General features: G+C 42.7%; 2 protein-coding genes across 6 annotated transcripts in view; both read left to right on the top strand.

Annotated features, from left to right (window-relative positions):
* LOC118314092 (tetratricopeptide repeat protein 28-like) overlaps positions 1-2,512 on the top strand; it is a 164,502-nt gene extending 161,990 nt beyond the window's left edge. For all 3 annotated transcript variants that reach the window (XM_035640234.2, XM_047329206.1, XM_047329207.1), the window contains one exon: positions 144-2,512. In XM_035640234.2, the coding sequence (XP_035496127.2) occupies positions 144-1,756 (1,613 nt within the window). In that variant the 3' untranslated portion in view covers positions 1,757-2,512. The remainder of the gene's footprint in view (positions 1-143) is intronic.
* A 460-nt stretch (positions 2,513-2,972) lies between these two features.
* On the top strand, positions 2,973-20,550 carry LOC118314007 (phosphatidylinositol transfer protein beta isoform). Of its 3 annotated transcripts, none has more exons than XM_035640071.2 (12): positions 2,973-3,085; positions 7,168-7,198; positions 8,526-8,671; positions 8,833-8,924; positions 9,109-9,116; positions 9,247-9,321; positions 9,411-9,494; positions 11,726-11,803; positions 14,922-15,032; positions 15,438-15,560; positions 16,086-16,142; positions 17,892-20,550. In XM_035640071.2, the coding sequence occupies exons 1-11, from the start codon at positions 3,066-3,068 to the stop codon at positions 16,131-16,133; spliced, it is 816 nt and encodes a 271-aa protein (XP_035495964.1). In that variant the 5' UTR covers positions 2,973-3,065; the 3' UTR covers positions 16,134-16,142; positions 17,892-20,550. The 3 variants fall into 3 exon arrangements, with proteins under 3 accessions (XP_035495964.1, XP_035495962.1, XP_035495965.1); XM_035640069.2 differs by having other exon boundaries at positions 16,086-16,163; XM_035640072.2 differs by lacking the exon at positions 16,086-16,142.
* The last annotated feature ends 40 nt before the right edge of the window (positions 20,551-20,590 follow it).

The raw sequence follows: 20,590 nt of genomic DNA, 5'->3' as shown, positions 1-20,590 counted from the left end.
GCTCATGTCCATCGTATCATTTCTCTTCTCCTCAAGAGTTTCCTTTGAAATTACTGAAGAATAACCCAGACAATTTAAGCTTTTTAGCATTTTTTTCTTTTTAGATGTCACATATTGCCATTTCTCTCCTCTTCTTGCTATAGACTCCACAGAACTGCCCAAGCGTCTGAGCCTGGACAGCTCATCTTCCCTTGAGTCTCTAGCTTCTGCCCAGTCTGTGTCCAACCCCCTGCCAATGGGATACTCAAGCCTTCCCTTCTCTCCTCATTGCCTGGACAATCAGGCATCCGATGCAATCTCTGTGTACAGCCTCAGCTCTGTAGCCTCCACCATGAGCTTTGCCTCAAAGTCAGAGTGTGATTTCCTTGGTCATCGGCACCGCGGTGGGGTCACAGCACACTACTCTGTCCACAAACACCCTCATGTTCCCCGCAATCGCTCCTCTCCTCATGGAGCAGCCACTGCAGTAGCTGGGGCCCGGGGGGATGAGGAGGAATACGAGGGTTTTTCCATTATCAGCAGCGAGCCGCTGGGAAGTCACTGTGACTCCCTGCCTCTGCCACCCGGCCACAGCCAGCGCCACCACCGTGGAGGCAGGGGGGTTGTTGGTGGGTCTGGCACAGGAGCAGGTAGAGGCTACACTGTATCAGTATCGTCAAGGGGTAGTGTCAGCACCCCCACATCCCCAGTCAAAACATGCCTGGTGCCCAGCCCCAACTCACCATTCCAGAAGGTGGGTAAGGTGAGCAGTTCAGATACAGGTGAGTCTGACCAGTCTAGTACCGAGACCGACAGCACTGTCAAGTCTCAGGAAGAAAAAACTGTCCCTTTGGATCCTCAAGAGCTGGCCCAGAAGATTCTGGAGGAGACTCAGAGCCATCTACGGGCTGTGGGTAGCCTTCAGCGAGCAGGGGCAGAGGGTGGGAGCACTGGAGGGACCTCAGCTCGGAGCAGCGCCTTCCGCTCTTCTGAAACTAGTGCTTTCAGCCGTCCGAACAGCAGTGCGAGTGGCCGAGCTCAGTCATCCCCAAAACCCAAGCCTCCCTCACGTTCCTCTTCACTGCAGAAGATCAGCTCTGGCTACAATAGTCCTGCAGTCTCTGAGTCTTCCCAAAAGGAGGGAAGCCATCCTTCGCCCACTCTGGACAGCCACGCACAGTTCAAACTGAAGTACCCAAGCTCGCCATACAGTGGCCACATTTCTCGTTCACCGAGTAATGTGTCTCCAAGTTCTGGTCACCAGTCGCCAGCTGGTAGTGCTCCATCCCCTGCCCTGTCCTACTCCTCCACAGGCTCTGCCTGCTCTACATCGGCCGATGCCCCAGACTTGGACCGGCTAAGGAGAGGGGTCATTGATGAAAAAGTCCAAGCTATCCACAATCTGAAGACCTTTTGGGCTAATGCTGCAGCCCAGCAACAGCAAAATCTAGGCCCTGTCAGAGCTGTCCATGGTTCTCCTGGACCCCTCGCTTCTGCCAGTAGGGATGTATTGAGCCTTCTGAACCTCTCGCCACGCCGTTGCTCCCCTAATGACACCCAAGACAGCCTGGAGCTGCGGGAGCTTGGGCTGCAGTCACTGGATAGGGGCAGCAAGAACTCTTCCAATGGACACCACTGCTCCAACACCAGAAAAGTGGCCCCGTCGCCTACTATTTCCACAAGCAGTAGCCCTGGTGCTCGCTCTATCCGACTACCTGCTGGCAATGGATACAAGTTCCTGTCACCTGGGAGATTTTTCCCATCTTCAAAATGCTGAGACATTTAAAATGGTCCTACACTTTTATCTATAATTGGCTATCCTGTGTGCTGGAGGAGTAGGGCACTTTTTGAGGACCACTATTGGCCCACCAAGCTTGACTGACAGTGAGAAGAATTTGATTGGGTCAGTGAGTGTGATCCTGCAGAGGCACATGAATGGATTAAAGAGTGTCTCGTCTTTGTGCCCATAACACTGTAAATGGCAATGAGAAATACTCAACGACCTGATACTGTGTTTGTGTAACTGTGTGTCAGGTAGATGTAAATGCCTTTTGGTATTTTCCCCCCAAAACATTGCTGTTTGTGTGGGCCGAGATGCAGCAGCCATGACTGGTTTTCTCCATTCTGTTTTTTTGGTTTTTAAATTGAATGGTTATTGTTATTATTGTTTGTTATTGTTATTAATATAATAATAATTATTATGTTTTGTAAATTAATTCCGGTGTTTCACAATCAGTATTAAGCGTTTTTATATTATTAAATAAGTGAGCAAACCTGTACCATGTAAAGATGGCTCGAGTGGGGGGGAAAAGATTTAATATTTTTTATTGAAATCAAAAGGGCATTTTGCCTGATTTCTTTGTGAATTGACTGTCTGCTCTGAAGCATGGATTCTCTTGCTATTCAATGTTAAGTACCATGTATGACTTTTTAGCCCATGATTTTTTGAGATTAAACACGAACGTCTCATGACAACCATCTGTCATTTATCAGTAAACTGTTTCAATAAAAGCATCATGTTTGCTTTCTTGTATTCCTGACTGTGATTGTGTTGTCTGGCAACCTTGCTATCTATATATCTGTCTGTCTGTCTGTCTATCTATCTATCTATCCATCTACCTACCTACCTACCTATCTATCTATCTATCTATCTATCTATCTGTCTGTCTATCTGTCCATCTATCTATCTATCTGTCTATCCATCCAACTCTCTATCTATCTATCTGTCTGTCTATCTATCATCTCTCTAACTATTTATATATCTATCTATCTATATATATATATGATTGTCTATCTATCAATTTCTCTATCTGTCTGTCTGTCTATCTATCTATCCATCTATGATGTGGTTTTAGTTTGATGAACTGAATAACTGGTATGATCAGAGCCGCTGTATAATGGGCGGTTTCAAAACATCCAGAAAAGGGGCCTCATTGGCTGGTATATACCTTCTAAGTCCCGCCCCTGCCTCCTTCCACCAATCGCCGCTCATGAAGGGGGAACCGGGCGCAGCTCTAAGCAGCTCATGACGTCAGCCACAATCAGCGGTCGCTGGGCAGCGCCAGTGGTGTCGAGAGGAAGAAGCCATGGTCCTCATCAAGGAGTTGTAAGTGTGATGTTTAAACTGTTTTGTGTTTTCATATTATCACTTTGACACCACGTTGTCTTGTGATAAGAAATTCGATTGAGCAGGCAATGGTTTTTTCCGCTGTTCGACACTGTTGAAAACTTTTCACGGTTTCTCGCTGTGTGTCTGTCTGTCTGTCTGTGTGTGTGTGTGTGTGTGTCAGACACACGAGGGAAGGGGGGCATTGCTCAAGAGCCTCCGTGGCCTACCGGCTTTGACAGCGGCACCGGCGTGACGGGCAGCGGTGGTTACCTCGCCGCCTCTCGCCCGTCCACGTCGAGCGGCGGTGCTTTCGAACACTTCCAGGCAACTGTCGGCGTCGCGAGTTCAAACAAAGAGGAGTGGCGAAGTTTTTGCTGCCGTGGGTTACGAATTAGCTCACTTTGCTCAATTTGCTAATGCTTGCTAACCCGACGATGCGACAAGAAGGGAGGGGGACGGGCGATCACCTAGCGCTGCTAATGTTGTTGTCTTTTTTAATCCACATTGACAAGTGGAGCCGCGGTGGCACCAGCTAATCTCACCCCTGATAAGAGACTTTTTTTCATTTCAAGGAACATCGGCCGGGACGTTGTCGTGGGTCAAACCAAGCTCTTCCCTCTTTAGCAGCTTGCTAGCGGCTGTAGTCGTCAGGTTAGACTAGCTCACGTCGCTGTGAGGTGATTCGGGACGTCCAACCCCTTTGTCAAATGGAAGAAGTGTGCAAAACAGCTATAATCTAGACGTACGTCTACACGGAGACGTGTTTAGGTAATGTTGGGCTTTTTCACTTTTAGAGACAAACGAGCGCCCGCTGGACCGCGGAATGCAAGGATGCTAACCCGCGACTCGTGCTCAACCAGTGAAGGAATTGCTGCGTGAGGCAGGAAGTTTTGTTCATCGTATCGTTCTTCTTTTCCAGCTCGTCAAGGGGTGAAAATGGGTCGTTTCCTTTGGATGCACATACGTTTGTGTTTCGACTCGCAACGCTGACACTTTTACACGTCATTTCAAAATTGAAAACGAAAGTCCGTGAACGCAACACCAAACAAATCCGATTAGGTGTTTGACATAAAAACAGAAACAGATCGACTTTAGCAAATCGTCAAAAAATGTCCTTATTGTGTGGATCATGTTCAATGTGACCCTTGAAGAACTGTATTAAACCTGTTCGTTCTACACAGTGACTTGAATACTCCTTGTATGTATGTATATTACAATAATGAATGTGCACCCGAGTGATTGGTTTAGGCCTAATTGGTATTTTATTACACCTATACATTTATTTTACTCACCCTGCTATTTATTTGGATAGTAGCAGTATGAAGGTCACAGAGTTTTCGCTCTGCTTTTTAGTAGGACCAGTTCAAAGTTTAAACAAGTAGAGTTCAAATATATTCAAGCAAACAGACGATCCACGTTTTCATTTTCAAATATTTTTTTGTAGTCGAGTGAATGATACATCATTGTTGTCAGTGTTAATTTATTGTAAGTTTTGTTTCTCTTTCATGATTAGATTGTTGTATTTAATCGGATGCAAAAAAAATGTATTTGGCATTATATGTCAGCCATCAGCTGCCCTGCTCTCTAAATATCAGCACCTGCCATTGAAATGCCCATATCCATCGACCTGTAAAGATTCCATCAAAGTTACTGTGTGGTAAACAGAAAAAGACACATTTCTGTAATTATTGTAAGGACTTTTTATAGACCACAAACCAACTACACACCACAGATTCTGTCTTCATGTACTCACGTCCATGTCGTGTTCATCTGAAGTGCCACAGCAGATTCATCCTTTTTAAAGCAGTTAAGTCAACAAGCAGTTACTCTTTATTCTCATGTCCAGGTCACATGCAATTCAAACTTGACGACCACCATGATGTGCCCCTTTATTGAATAATGGGTTCTACTTAGTACTGCTCAACATTTTCCTTTCCGGTTCATCAGTGGCGCGGTTTCTTTTATCTGATTGGTAACGAAGTGTCTGCTGCAGGACTTCGTGTGAGTGGTGACAGAGAAATGATCCCGACGTATGTTCACCAGCCATCCTCTTCTCAGGTGGGGATGGGTCGGAAACCCATGCAAACTTAGTACGCAAGAAATGTTGATGACGCCGAACAAAGTGAGACACTGCAGTGCTTGAGTACTTCTACATCTGTTTTGAAAATGTCCCGTTTTGGACAGTTTCCTGCGTACACTTGTGGAAAAAATGAAGTAGTGAGTAAACAGAGTAACGGTAAACAGACCGGAAACAGATCAGCAGCATTATTTTGAATCGGAAGTGCGTCACAAAGCCTAGTGCATGTAGTCCATTGAAAGTCAACATGGTACATTAGATACCCTTACTTTAGACGTGTCATTGGTCTTGGTGTAGTAGCCTGGAGTGGTCAAACACCACTAACATTGATGTGTCATTGTGAAGATTGACCTTTTTTGACCACATGTTAATAAGGAGTGTTTATTGTAGATAACAGGTAAATTCTCATCGCCATTCTTTGCTACAGCCCATCATGCACATAAATTGGCACCAAGGTAGGGGAAAAAAATAATAATCCTGCGCCGTTTGTGTGTCAGGTAGAATACAGCTTTGCTGTAGCTTTATATTTATGCTTTGAGAGAACTTCCTCTATCTACTTTTTTTTTATTTAATTTTCCTGTGTGATTTGTAGTCACTGACAGAAGGTCCATTTTCATCAGGGTAAATGCTGCAATGTTCTGGTTCCAGCTTACTACCCTACTTCATCTAGAAGTAGATGACTATCGGATGTGAAGAACAACGTTGTAGTAATCTTTAAATATGCATCGATGTTAAGTCTCTAATGGTTAGATGTCTTATATAGATTCAGATAGGTTTTACTTTTTTTCCGACAGCTGCCACTGCGTATTCGTTTTTTTAAGCAATATTTTTGTACCAAAAATAATTGACTTACATTTTTCCTTTGCTTCTCTTCCTCTCACTCCTACTTTGATTAGACTTTTCTTCACTGTGTGGCCATCTGCAAGCTTGGCTTCACCCAGCTCGAACTTTTCCACTGTGATCCAGTGATTGTTTCCTCTCTTCTTGCTGAAGTCAGCAGTATGTCAAACGGGGCAGTAGTAGTAGTAGTTTTTTCCCCTGGACGAGTGACCACAACCGGCTTCCTGTTCCTTAGCAGTGAAAATGTTTCTGTTGCGGAGGTTATTTCTAATGTGAAGGGGGAGTGCTCAAAAAATACTGCTTCTTCTGCACTTCTCTTTCACTTCACGCTGTGTGAAGAGTGACAGACAATTGACATTTGCAGTTATTATAAATAAAATGAGTAATGTAACTCCCTTTTGGACTTTGTGTATAAATGTCAGTGGGTATAGATGTATTGATGGAAAATACATGGAAAATTCTATAAGATGCACAAGTTTTGTCTCTATGGCTATGGAGACTTATGATTAACAATGAGTCATGACTTGTATTTTATGTTATGTATGCATCTGCACTATTGATGTTTTTTTTATCATGGATACATTTAGGCCTGTCACAATAAGTACTTTTTGTTGCACTATATATTGTCACAGAAATTATAACGATAAACAATATTATCGTCATTTTAAGACAATTCTTTTTTAAATATTGAATCATGTGAGCTCGCTTGTTCTGTGTGCAGGTCCTACACAATTTGTGTTGCTGCTAAGAGAAATATTTTCCAAAATTTTAGAAACCAGGGGACAGAAGCAGTGAGGATTGCTGGACTGTTGTTGACATTCATTCTTATGCCAACAAACACGCATGTGGCTGTTATCGTGTTCAATGAAAATTATTGATTTCTTATTCATGTATTGTACGATAAGTTGATAATGTAATTATCGTGACAGGCCTAGATAGATTGTTATCCACTTTTAAATGATTTATACATATTGGATATTACAATGAACTGAGTCATGTTACTGAGTTTGAAGCTACTCTTGGTGGTGATGTTACTTAAAATTGTTCACTTTGAGGCGAAATGAATATCTAATGTTTCAAGCAGAATTGCTTTATATTGAAACGGTGTCTGTTAGTAAATGTAAGTGTTGTGTGAATGAGGCCAATTTTCTCTCTTTTGCAGCCGTGTGGTTTTACCCTGTAGTGTTGAGGAGGTGAGTAATGTTTTCATCTTCCTATGCCTATTGATGAAAATTAGTATTGTGTTGTATTTTTTATTTATTTTGGAGCCTCCACAGTCTATTCTCTTCATGAATGGTTTACAGTTACTCTAAAATTAAGATATCTTTATTAATAATAATAATACATTTCATTCAGTTCCATTATACTTGAGTATTAACAGACATTTTCCACTTGCACCTTATTTTTCTGGAACCCAAATCCTTATTTGGGCTGAAAATGTGTCAGTTGTGTTTAATAGGATTTACAGTTGTTTTATCCTCACATGAATAACGACAGTGAATAGTAAATGGATCACTGTCATATCAAGTGTTTGGCCGCTAGTTGCCAGTTAAAGCAACACACTATACATACCTAAAAATGGTATGGTTTGGTAATTTGTAATTCTCGCAATTTGCTTCACATGAGCAGGTCATTAATTGTTCCCTATGTTTATAGAGGTCCGTGTCATGAATCCCAGACTCTCCCCCTGGTGCTTTTTTTTATATGGTGTTAAAATCTCTTGGCAATTAGTGTCTCATTTTAAAGCTCATTCTGAATAAATGAAACCAAGTGTTCTCTTTACGAGATCAACACTAATAAGAGTCCTGGTAGCTGAAATATAAACAAACTTCCACCCATCTGTTGTAGTTAATTTGGTCTGCAGATTGTGTGATAGACTGAACGTTTGAATTGCACATTACACCGTCCAGATTAGTTTTTTGACTGTTGAATTCTGCAGTAGTTTTGGTTGACTCATTATATAAATCTGCAATCCACTGGCAAATTTATTTTATGTTAATATTACTTATCTATCTTTTTTTTAAGCACCATGGGTCTGACATAAATGTGATTTTGATTATTCTGTATGTCTGGCACATATTGCAGAATTGATAATAAAGTTGACTTGACTTGTGACAGCAAGACAATATATTTTATTTTTGCTTTTTTATTGGCTACACTTTGAAACATTTATCAAGTAATAAATGCCTTGTCCTTAAAATTGCATTATGAACAAACAATACAGGGCTGTAACCTCACTGTTTCCAAACTAGAGTTTGGGATCCCACAAGAGATGCATACAGTACATACAGACAAAAATACATACATTCTTTCTGATTATTTATCATTTTGACCTCTACAATACTAGATATTTAGACTTCAAACCTCCGTAAAAATATTAATGAAACTACTACTTTTTAATTTGAGGATATCCTGTGATGCGACAGACTGTTTTATTTTATAGGGCCAGTAACTAAAAGAGATGAACCACTGGCCTTAAACACAGAAATGTGTTTTTCTGTTATGTTATTTATGTTACAGTATCAAGTGGGGCAGCTGTTCTCTGTGGCTGAAGCCAGTAAAAATGAGACGGGTGGTGGTGAGGGCATTGAGGTGCTGAAGAACGAGCCCTATGAAAAAGATGGAGAAAAAGGACAGTATACGCACAAAATCTACCACTTAAAGAGGTATGTGCCTTTACCTTCTTACAGTGCAATAGCACGGTGCCACCAGGCAGTGGCAGCGTTGTCAAAGTTTTGTTTTAAGACATCCCTTGTTCATTTGTTCCTCTGGAACCACTATTATGTGAAGCTATGCATCTTCCTTTCCACTTTTCTCTACCCTCCAGTAAAGTACCTGCGTTTGTCAAGTATGTGGCCCCAGAGGGCTCACTGGTGTTTCATGAAAAAGCCTGGAATGCCTACCCCTACTGCAGAACTAGTGAGTCTCACTCCCCAATTCACTTCACCTTTTCTTTGTATTGAAAACCCACCGTCCTCTACATGGTTTGATATAGGTTTGCTTCTTCTACCATGGTCATGTATTTTCTGATGTGTGAAATCTATAGTATTTGTTATTTTATGTGTATTTTTCTTTTTCTCCTTTATGTCTGACCTTGATCCAGTTGTCACAGTAAGTGGCCTTAAATGGCCTTTGTGTTTCTTAAATTGTCAAAATATTCTTGTCATAAATGATTATTTTTTTAGTTTACTCAATCCACTGATATCAACATCATTTTTTTCTGATATCCTGACTCTTCTAGAACGAGTATATGAAAGACAATTTCTTCATTAAGATTGAGACGTGGCACAAACCAGACCTTGGTACACAAGAAAACGTGAGCAACTCTACATCTTATCAAGCAAATATCCAGGCTAGGTGGCAGATTTTGAGTTAATATGCTATTATTGCAATTTTTCTTTTCAGGTGCACAAACTAGACAGTTACACATGGCAGAAAGTAGTTGTTGTGCCGATTGACATTGCGGACGGAAATCAAGTGGCCCCCGCTGTAAGTAGAAATTGTATAATTAAGCTTTTCCTGTACAAGAACAGTTTGGCGCCTTCATGTGGGCAAGCCTGATCACTACCAAGCTATTATTCAAACCTAATCCATGCTACAAAATTAATGTTTTAGACCAACAGTATTATAAATGCTATTTAATTTACCCTTGAGCATCTTTTAAAAATCTTTACAGACACAGGAATTCCATTTCAGACATGGTGTCGTTTTGAAATAAAAAAAAAATGAATGCAAATATCACACTAGAGATGCTAGTATCTGCAGATGCTTGGTTTTTCCATTTGATAAATTACTTCAACAAGTACGCAATATTGTAACTGTAATATACATGTTTAATATACTGTTGATCCCCTGCTTGATTCATTTACTAATTGTTCTGACCCAATTGCTCGACCTGTTGTTCCACTTGACCAAAAGAAAAATAACTGCAAAATTGGGTGGTTGGAGTAGACTGATGCAACCATCAGGGATGTCCCAATCAAGTCTTTAGGCCCCGATCGGAGTCCTTTCATACTGTGTATGTGCAAACCTGATACTTATATACCCTAAATCTTGGATTAAATGGCCTAATATATTTGTTAGGGTTAGTTGTTACATTGAAGCAATAATTTTTAACCTGTGGATTAAATCTTACAATATTTTTTGTGAGCATCCAGATCCAAATGATAATAAGTTGTCATGGTTCAAAAATATAAAGTCTTAAGCTTGAATCATTTATTTGATATGAAAGAAAGTTCATTTCGGAGAATGTCATCCCTGACAGTGACATCACACGATCTGCTTAAAAGAAGTCTCACTCGGTTCACTTACTGTTGTGATTCCTTAAAATATTTCCTGATACAATTTCTCAGGACGTTTCTGATAAGCGTTTCATTGTGTATTGAATACACCAATAATTGGTCTACGACCAATGCATTTGGTCTACGTTGACACGGGTTCCAGCTGACTTGAAATCTTTGTATTTAAAAAGTACACGCAACATGCAAGATTGCCTCAAACTCATATTTATAATATGAAGTATTATTAAACCTCCATTTGGAGTCTCTGAAATCTTATTTGAAGATGTTACATGTTATTGCCGTTATTTGACATCACATTGCCTCATTTCACTATGACTCCGTGTGTGTATGTGTGGCCATTTGACTAAGACGCATTCGTTTCTGAGTGTGTGTGTGTGTGTGTGTACGTGCTTGTTTGCGGTGGGTAGTTAACGAGGCGGACGTGTTTGCCTTTCTGGAGCAGTGTGTTGTGTCTGAGGGCCCTATCAGCCCTCAGCCTCAGGCATGGCTGCAGGGCCTGGGGCGTACCGCCAGCACAGATGAGTTTGTTAGTGTAATTAAGGCTCACAGTGATTCGTATGCTGGAACTAGACAAACACACACGCAGCACAAACACACTCACACTCTTAACACACACACGGCACAAACACACTCTTTTACTCGAGGAGTAGCTCCTTTTCGTCTACCACGGCACATCGATTCACAGGCCTCATTAGTGCAGCACACTGTATTGTTATAGTGATGGAGCTCTCAGCATTAAAACAGCCAAATTAGTGTGTGTTGGGGGGGGGTTCTATCTCTTTCCACCGGTTGGGCACCCTCCTGTTGGCCGATAGCCCTGAAAAGTACCTTTTAGCTGCAGGCGCATCATGATTTATTTGAAATTGCTGGGCCCTTGAGCTGTTGATAATATGAAAGCCATTTCATTTATTTGTATTATTTCTCTCCTGCTTTATGAAGTCAACTTTGTCGTGTTTGTGCTTATGGCATATACATTCTCTGTGCTGTCTAAAAAAATTTTCGCCTTGGGACCAGTGTCCTCCTGTGCGATAGTGATTAAATGGTTTGTTCAATAAAATGGTTTTGACAGGACATTAAGGTTTGTTCTGGTTGTATAGGATAAGGAGTGCTGTGGCACATAAATACTTTAAAGAGCAGCAAGACAAGCAAATACTCGGTTCGCAGGCAGGTAGATTATTAACACAGTCACCTAGATGCAGTGGCTCCAATGTCACCTTAATGTAACAGATTTTTGTTTGACCTAATTCGCAGATTTCTTGAGAAAACTTTTTTGCCAAATTAAAACAAAAAATGTATATGCTGACTAATTCATGGTGCATTGGTAGTCCTGAATAATCATTTAAGTTGGTAATAGATTGATTTATTTATCAGCTAAATATAATGTGTTGTATTCATTTATATAAATTGTTCTAAACGTAGGACTACAAGCCAGACGAGGATCCTGCCAAGTTCAAGTCGGTTAAGACGGGCAGAGGACCGCTCGGACCCACCTGGAAGGTAATGCACACGAGCAGAGGAAACTGGATTTTTCACATTCACACAAAAATGGCAATCAACCCATTTTTCCCCGTATTACTATTTGAAGCAGGTGTACATGCTTATTTTTTATGTATTTTTCCCCCCAGCTGCCTCTGTATTTGTTTTGTTTCAGGCAAGAAGTATGATTATTTTGGTTCAGGGAAGAATTTCTGGGTAATCCAATCAGAGGGAGGAGTAAGGGTGAATCTTCGCCCACCTCGGCTGGTTTAAAAAAAAAAAAAATTTTTAAAAAGAAGAAGAAAAAAAAAGCAAGCAGTGTACACATGGTCATTGTCATTCACACAAGATCCAGGTCTGACCTTGGATAATTCTATGCACAAAGTTCAGCATGGCTGGTGTAACTTAACATTTAAAACAGAATTTCCGAGGTACCGTATAAAATAAAGTTGGTTGTAGTTAAGATAGAAAGAATATGGATCATCTGTAAATCTGTCTGGAGCAGACGGTCCTCCCCACAGCGAGGCCTTCGCCAACTCTGAAGATGTTGGGAGACAAAATGCATAACACAATTGGGAGGAACCCACAACAAATGAAAACGCATGACATCGCCAGAAGGAACGTGGGAGACTCAAATATGGTGGAGGAAAGTTCAGTGGTCTGAGACCAAAGACTGAGCTCTGTGTGTTGGTGGCAGCATCATGCTGGGGGGATACTCCTCTGAATGAATGTAGCTAAATACGAGGAAATCCTTGAATGCCTACTGCAGTCTGCGATAGAAAAGAACTACTGCCTGGGAAAAGATTTATTTTCCACCAAGACGCCAACGCCAACAATAAACCCGAAACGATGTTTGTGTCCTGGACTGACACAGTCAGAGTCCAGACCTCAGTCAAATCAAGAATTTTGACTTGGAGATGCTATTTATTCGTGGTCATTATTTAACGTGAGCAGTTATTCACATTTGAGTCGCCCATATTCAATAACGCAGCAGTGGCTCGGGAGGTAGTCTGTCGTCCGCTTACCCGAAGGTTGGCGGTTCGGCTTCCCCTAGTCCGATTGCTGTTGTGTCCTTGGGCAAGACACTTAAACCCAAATTGCCTCTGACGGCTCTTCCGACAGAAAAATCGCTGTAAACAGCAGAGCTGTGTGAATGGGGGAATGTGCTGTAAAACGCTTTGAGTAGTCAATAAGACTAGAAAAAGCATTCCATGTATACAGTCCATTTAAAATTCAAAGAAAAGGGGAGATGCTGTAAATTGTAATGTCCAGTTGTGCAAAGCATAAGAAAACCTATTCACGTAGACTTGAACTCAAACAATTATTGGTCTTGTATTTAACCCAGACTAATTTGTAAATGGTAGATTTGTTTCCTCCATCGCGTGTAATAATCAGAGAAGCACTAAACAGAGCCGGTGGAAGGTTAGACTGGTGTCGGTAGCACTGTAGAGGCAGCGGGTTGATGAAGACAAATCACCTCCTTCTCACCTCTAATTGGATGTAATAGAAAATTTAAGTCTCCGAGACGGATAAAGGTTCTACTCTCAAGCGCCGTCTGCCAGACTTTGTGTGTGACAGAGGAGGGAGACAGAAACTGGACAGACACTTTGTATGGACATTGATTCTAAATCTGACAAGCAGCACTTCTGAATAAAGACTGATGTGCTTTTGATTGAAAGTCATAAGTCAGCAAGACGTAGCTCATCCACACAGAAAAACTTTGTGTGGAGGTTTTTTTTGTCCCTTTCCCCTCTAAACCCCGTCGTAACCCACGGCCTCACAAACGGGTCCTGCTTACTTTACGACGCCGAGAATTTCTGTTCTGCAGTGGAGCCCTCAAAGTTCACCATGGGAAACTTTCCTCTGCTTCAAGAGTTTTCACAGAACAAAGGCAGCCAAACAGCTTTTAAAAAGTCTGAATAAAGGAGCGCAACTTCTTATTTTGTGTTTTTAATTAGATCACTTTCCCGTCCGCTGTGGACACGGGGAAAAAGGTGAAGGGGGAGAAAAAAGTAGTTATGTGACAACAGAGGCACATCTCTGCCAGCTTCTCAGAGCAATAAAACTCTTGTCTATCTCTGCATGCACACATGCTTTCCTATCAGTACGCTTTGTATTTCTGAAAACTTCTGCTCCTTTGAGCGGGGCACAGAGAGGGAGAGAAGAAATGTCACCGTAAATGTTTTGATGTAGAATCCGTTTCATGTGAAGTTCTCCTTTTAGCGATGACAACTTTTCTAAACCCACTGCAAATTTAGAAATGTTTCTCATTTCCCCTCTCTCGCTCTCCACCCTGATCGCGGCATCAAACGGGAGCGGGATGAGGGTGATTGAGGCGGGTCTGTGGCATTTTCCTCTTGGAATGCCGAGCCAGAATGAAGTGATTAATTAAACAGGTGTTCTCGGAGTGTGTGAGTGTGTGTGAGTGTGTGTGAGTGTGTGTGTGTGTGTGTGTGTGTGTGTGTGTGTGTGTGTGTGTGTGTGTGTGTGTGTGTGTGTGTGTGTGTGTGTGTGTGTGTGTGTGTGTGTGTGTGTGTGTGTGTGTGTGTGTGTGTGTGTGTGTGTGTGTGTGTGTGTGTGTGTGTGTGTGTGTGTGTTCTGGGGGAGAGCAGGTCCTAGGTGTTAATAATGTAACCAGCTTTGCACCGCGACGCCCTTATCGTTTCGCGAGCACCGTTTTATCTGCCTTCCGTGGCCACAAAGGCATGCCTGTCGGGAAAGGTGTCGCTGTCAGGGCGGAGGCAGAGAAATGGTCCCTTTATCTGGAGTTTATCCACTTTGCTCTGCCCCAACCCCCCCCTCTTCCTTTTCTTCTCTTTAGAGGGAGGCAGAGTGCAAGCAGCAGATGGATTTAGAAAGTGTGTTGTAGATTAGGCTACTTTTATCTGTGCAGAGCACATCTTCATGTTTATAATTATTTCAGCAAGCTCCATACCCAAAGCATTATGTATTAATGGTTTTAAGCTTTGAATCCAGCCACGATTAGTTTCGAATAATATTCTCTCAGCCTGCTCCTGTTTTTTTTTTTGTTTTTTTTCAATCTTCTGATTCGAAAGTTTTTGCTGTTATTCATTCTGATCCTGCGCTTTTATAAAAGTGCTGGGTTGTATAAGTCTGGCTGTTCTTCTTCCCCCAACAGAGAGAGCTGGTTGGCAACACCGACTGCCCAAAGATGTGTGCCTACAAACTGGTCACAGTCAAGTTCAAGTGGTGGGGCCTGCAGAACAAAGTGGAGAACTTCATCCATGAGGTTAGAGCAACATGTTTACACTTCACCCTGTCCCATTAATTGTGGCTCATGAGATGTGTTCAGGCTCTGAGAGTGATGATCCTCCGTCTGCTGAAGCATTTCTCCTCTTGACTCTCTCATTGACCAACACTAGTGCTGGGTGATAATTCAGTCTTATAGGTGTTTGTTTTTTACTTCCAGTGCATTTTTGTTTTACATAATGATTATGAGCTAGCTGTAATTACGGAAAGACTCGTTGAATTTTTGGGGGACTTTAGAGTTTTTTGTTCCGTGTAATTTGTGTTCATAGAACAAAGTTAAATGAATAAAGTGATTATTGTAATTTCAAAAATGATAAACATATTGTAATGGTATATCTTTCAAAAAATAGTCTCATTAATCCCAACTGCCACTGTCTTCCCTCAGCAAGAGAAGAGGATCTTCACTAACTTTCACCGCCAGCTCTTCTGTTGGATCGATAATTGGGTGGAGCTGACCATGGATGATATCCGGCGGATGGAGGCGGAGACGCAGAGGGAGTTGGACGAGGTAAAAAAAAAAAAGTACCCATAATTACAGATGAACCTTTTACCTGCTGATCATTGTTGGGGCTTTGTGCGTGGAACTGTCTCCAAACTTTAGAGTGCACTGGCTACAGCCTCACTTTGCTATTATTTTCCAGAACAACAGAGTCTAGTTTTTCATCTATCACAGTTTATCCGAACATCTGTCGTAAAGCAAGTCGTATATTCACGGGGAATGCTAGTGTTGTAAAACAGGGAGCATGCTTTAGGTTATTTTGTATCTTACCCCCCTCTCTGAATACACACCTTGGTAGCAAAGGTAAATGAATTACCATTGATATGAATTAAACCTTCTTCATTAAGCAACTTTAAAAGTGCCATTTTTTTCTACTAAATGTCTTGGCAAAATATTTGCACCTACTGAAAGATGAGACAAATTCAACCTCTTTATAAAACCTTACATAGTGCTGCATAGTGCTTGATGCCCGCCACGGGTGTCCTAATCGTTGTTGTTTTTTTTGACTGTGATTTACTTTTTTATTTTGTCCAGATGCGTTATAAAGGCTCTGTGCGAGGCACAAAGGCTGCAGACGAGTAGCCAGGCCAGGTAGAGTCTGAGTGTTGCTGTGTAAGTTGTCACGGGTTAAGGCCAGTTTCTTAAAGGCTTCCTCTGCTCCCTGTGCATGTCTGTGTTGCTGCACGCCTATGCTACTTCCACCCTGTCGTCTGCGGTGTTGTGAAAAAGGGCTTTTAATCTTGTGTGTGTGTGTGTGTGTGTGTGTGTGTGTGTGTGTGTGTGTGTGTGTGTGTGTGTGTGTGTGTGTGTGTGTGTGTGTGTGTGTGTGTGTGTGTGTGTGTGTGTGTGTGTGTGTGTGTGTGTGTGTGTGTGTGTGTGTGTGTGTGTGTGTGTGTGTGTGTGTGTGTGTGTGTGTGTGTGCGCATGCTTTCACCTGCTACACCATAACTCACTCTGAATTAGTTAATCAATAACACCAGATCGCAGAGAAATATGCCAGGTTGTTAGCTCTTTTGATGACTCAGTGAAAAGGGTTTGGAGGTAGGTGTCCACGTTTGTGTTTAACTTCCCCGTCTTGTGGATGCATCCACACATCTGGGTGAACTTTCTCAGAATCACCGTGCTATTTTTTTAATGGTGGGGCGAGCGGTTTAGGAAAAAGCATACACACAATGCCTGCTAAACGACAGTGCCTGCGATCCAGAGGCTCCCCACAGAGGAATACAAGGCTGAGAATGAAAACGGTTCACTTTTGAAATCATCTTACCACTGGTTTGCTCTTGGAACTGCTCTAGATATCAATATGGGAGCTTTTGTCCGTACAAGGAGAAAAAGGGAGGAATCCAGGCTGGACTGTCCAAACTGAGCCCGGCTCAAGCATTCCTGGCTTACTACCAACATACAGCATTCTGTGCTTAGCCCCCCCATCTCGCCCAGTTCGGCATGTGTTTCTCGTTTTCCCTTGGAGTAAGTAAACAGGCGGTTGCCATCAAAGAAGGCTGTGGTGAGGAGGCCGACGAGGCCTGAACCTCAGGGCTCAAGGGTCAGCAGGGTCACAGTTGGACTGTATGGGACCAAAGACGGCAGCCCAAGCCTCCATACAGGTTGTTGACAAGTCTGCAGGGTTTGAGTGAGAAATTCCGTGCCACCGAGATGATGCACCAGCAGTCATGTCTGCTTTTTTTGCGTATACTGGTCAGGTGGTGTTTGTGTAGAAGGGGGGGAGGCATTAGAGAAGGAAAGAGCAAGAAGGGGGGGGTGGATCAAGATGGCTCTCTTTTTTTTTTCCCCTCATTAACATACAAATGGAATTCTGTAGTTGAGAAGGAGCCTGTGCTGTGATTGAGTAAGAAGGGGGTGGAGAAATGGGTGAATCCTTGTGCCATTTCATCAGGTCGCTCTATTCTTCTGTTTAGAGCCACCGTTGGTTTGGACTGTTCCATTAATGTGTTGGGCTATCAGATTGTAACACTAATTGACTTTCCAAAGCCATCAGCCTCAGGACGGGAGAATCTGAAAGTGATGCTTTTATCTACCTATGGTACAAACAAGGCGCTCAACGAGGAATTTCAGAGCGGATTTGTAGGCAAAGCTGAAGATTTTCATTTGTTATAAAAATGCATGTGTTTTTGACTGTTTGTGCTGCATGAATTACTTACAGCCACCCGAGCAGAAGTTAGTTTAATCCCTCTGCGCTGTAACTAGCCAACATTTATGAAGGCGTTCACCTAATGCAAGCATCCACTAAACCTGCCCTCACCTGTTAAGCCTGCACAAGTCTAATGTGTGTTATTTCCCTCCTCCCCCCCCCCCCCCCCCCCCCCCCCCCCCCCAAAACAGCTTCGCAAACAGGGTGAAGTACGAGGAACCAGCGCTGCAGACGAATGAAAAGGCAACGGATTTTAAACACCCACAATGACGACAGCGATGGTTCTCTGGTGCCACTTCTTTACCCTAACTGATTCAGGCTGCGGAGGAGGAGGGAGGGGGGCACTCCTACCTGCAATCAATATAGCAGATCCCTGGCTCGCACCCAATCATAGACATTCTATCCACCGAGGAATTGATTTCTAGAAACCAACATGATCCTGGCTGATAAGACTCTGGTTAATTTTGATCTCCTGGGCAGAGAAACGCCAGGTATCGGCATCATGTTATTGACGACGCCTTGCCTTCTGGAGATATATGAAGAGGAGCTACTTGCAATTGTTTTTTTGTTTTACACAAAAGCAAAATCAGTAGTTTAATTCCACAGTGGCAGGTGTAGGACCAAATATTTCCTCTTTTGTACTTTTGTGGTTTTCCTCCTTCCTTCTTTCTTTTTCTTTTTTTGGTATTTGTTAATGTTACCCTCCAAAACATTCCTCTCACAATGATCTGTCTCCCTCTTGGTTTTAACTGTACACAGTGTGGTTCGGTGGTTTGCATTCCCTGGCATGAGTCTGTCTGTTTGTCATACTCGTGTTCCTTCCTGCCACAGCCCCCATTAAGAGATTACTAACACCCTTGGCACCTTGGCCCATTGCGATCCTTCCCCCGTCTCCCCACCTCTCCCAAAGCACTGCATCTTGTTAGCACTGACAATCATGCCCGTACAGGTATTCGCTCCCACTCCCATACAGATTTAATAGAACCCCCCCCCACACACACGCATTTGACGCGCATACATTGCGCACATGAGGATAAACGTGTGAATTAATTTTCACACGTACACACTCTCGCAGGTGTGGATGCCTTTGCGGTGACTGATCTCTTAAAATCTCCGGCTAGGCAGATCCATGCAAGCTTGTTCAGCTCAAGGATGTTACTTTGGAAGTGTTTACAGCTCTCTCTGATTTTTTTTTTTCTTCTTCTTCCCTCCGCAAAACACTCCATATTCAGAAGACATTCACACAGTATTCACCTCCCTAACAGATGTCCCTAGAGAGAAACTGCATCGAAAAACAACCACAGATGGTGCTGCACCCCTCCGGCCTCTGTCACAAACCACACTGCCTGTCCCACCTCACCCAGCCCACCCCCCCCCCCAGGGGCCTGTCTCACTCAGCTGGTTCTCAGAGGTAGAGTGAATGGTGTTGTAATCGTGCTTACAGATTCATAACTGCCTTATCAGTGCCCACGCGACACCAGCACCACACACACTGTTTGCCTTAATCTCCAGACCTTAGTATCTATTGGACCTAATGTACCTCTGCTGCCGCCTATCGCTCTGGCTACCTCCCTCGTCTCTGACGGACAGACCTCTGCCGATCAGCTGCCACTTGAAAGGAGTAAATCGTGGCAGACCAAACTTCATGAGCAAAGTTGCTTTGTGGTGACTTTTTTTCTCTCTCTCTTTCTCTCTCTCTCTCTCTCTCTCCCTCTCTCTTCAGGGTGTGTAATTGCATGCAATTCCCTTTTTGTTTTCCCGATGTGTCAGTGCCTGAGCAAATGCAATTCCTTCAGCAAGCACAACTTTGTACGCTTGGGCCATAACAGCCATGTGCACTGTTGTTGCTGTAAAGGGCTGTCGATTTGCATCGCTGCCATTTTGATGACCCTTGACTCCATAGTGCACTTTCTTCGTTATATACATGACAGTTTACAGTACAATTTTTCCCTAACTCTATCTTTTGGGGGGGGGGGGGGGTCCTGGTTTGTCAACGTCTCCAAATGTGCAACTGCAATGGGGGATTTGTTTTTAAAGGTCCATTAGCCACATTTTAAAGACACTGGTTCAAGGATTTAGATGTTTTTATTTTCCATCTCTCTAAAGAGGGAATATGATCACTTCCTCTGTGATGGGTTACTGGCTCGTCCAAACAGCATAAATGGATTTCTGATGTTTACTTGTATTCGGCAATCATGGACTGTTTTGTTTAATATAGGAGCATTGGGAAGCAAATGACTGGGGCAACATTTTTTCAAAACAACCAAATCTTCTCAGGTGAACAATGCAGCGTGTGGTTTGATGTTGTTGCCCCAAACCACTGACTATCTCTCACCATACCATAGACTTCTAATAATAGTGTCACAGTTTCATGTTGGGAGCTGGTCGTGATGCAGTCTAGTCCCGTTTATTGCAGTGAATGAGTCAGCAAGTTGGTCTGTGTAACTGTCCCAGGACAGTACGCATGTGGTCCGAACAGTCAAACATTTGTCTTCGTTATAATCAATGTGTCAAAGTCTATCGTAATGATTCCTGCTGTCTACTAAATAGAGAACCCAGTAGCTAAAGAGAATAACTGAAATCAATGGTTTTTCCCATCCATTCAGATGACGTCATCAGGCTGAGGAAGTATTCACACAGCAAACTGTACAGTCTTATCCTAATTTATGAAATCTACGATTGTTTAATTTCTCAACGGCTCGCTTTTAAATTTGTCTGATCAGCTTTTGAAAATTCAGGGGGACATGGTAGTGAATGTATGACAATTTGTGCCCTTTCTCTCTTGTCGACCTTTGTGCCATTAAATCTTCATATTGTATCTAGATATCAAATAAAAGTTTCTCAACTTCAGATCGTGCGTATGTCTGATTGCGTTTGTGCGCTGGTTTGG

Source organism: Scophthalmus maximus, chromosome 19 (genome assembly GCF_022379125.1).
Source record: "Scophthalmus maximus strain ysfricsl-2021 chromosome 19, ASM2237912v1, whole genome shotgun sequence".
In the NCBI taxonomy this organism is placed as follows: domain Eukaryota; kingdom Metazoa; phylum Chordata; class Actinopteri; order Pleuronectiformes; family Scophthalmidae; genus Scophthalmus; species Scophthalmus maximus.
This window is presented reverse-complemented; position numbering and strand designations above follow the sequence as displayed.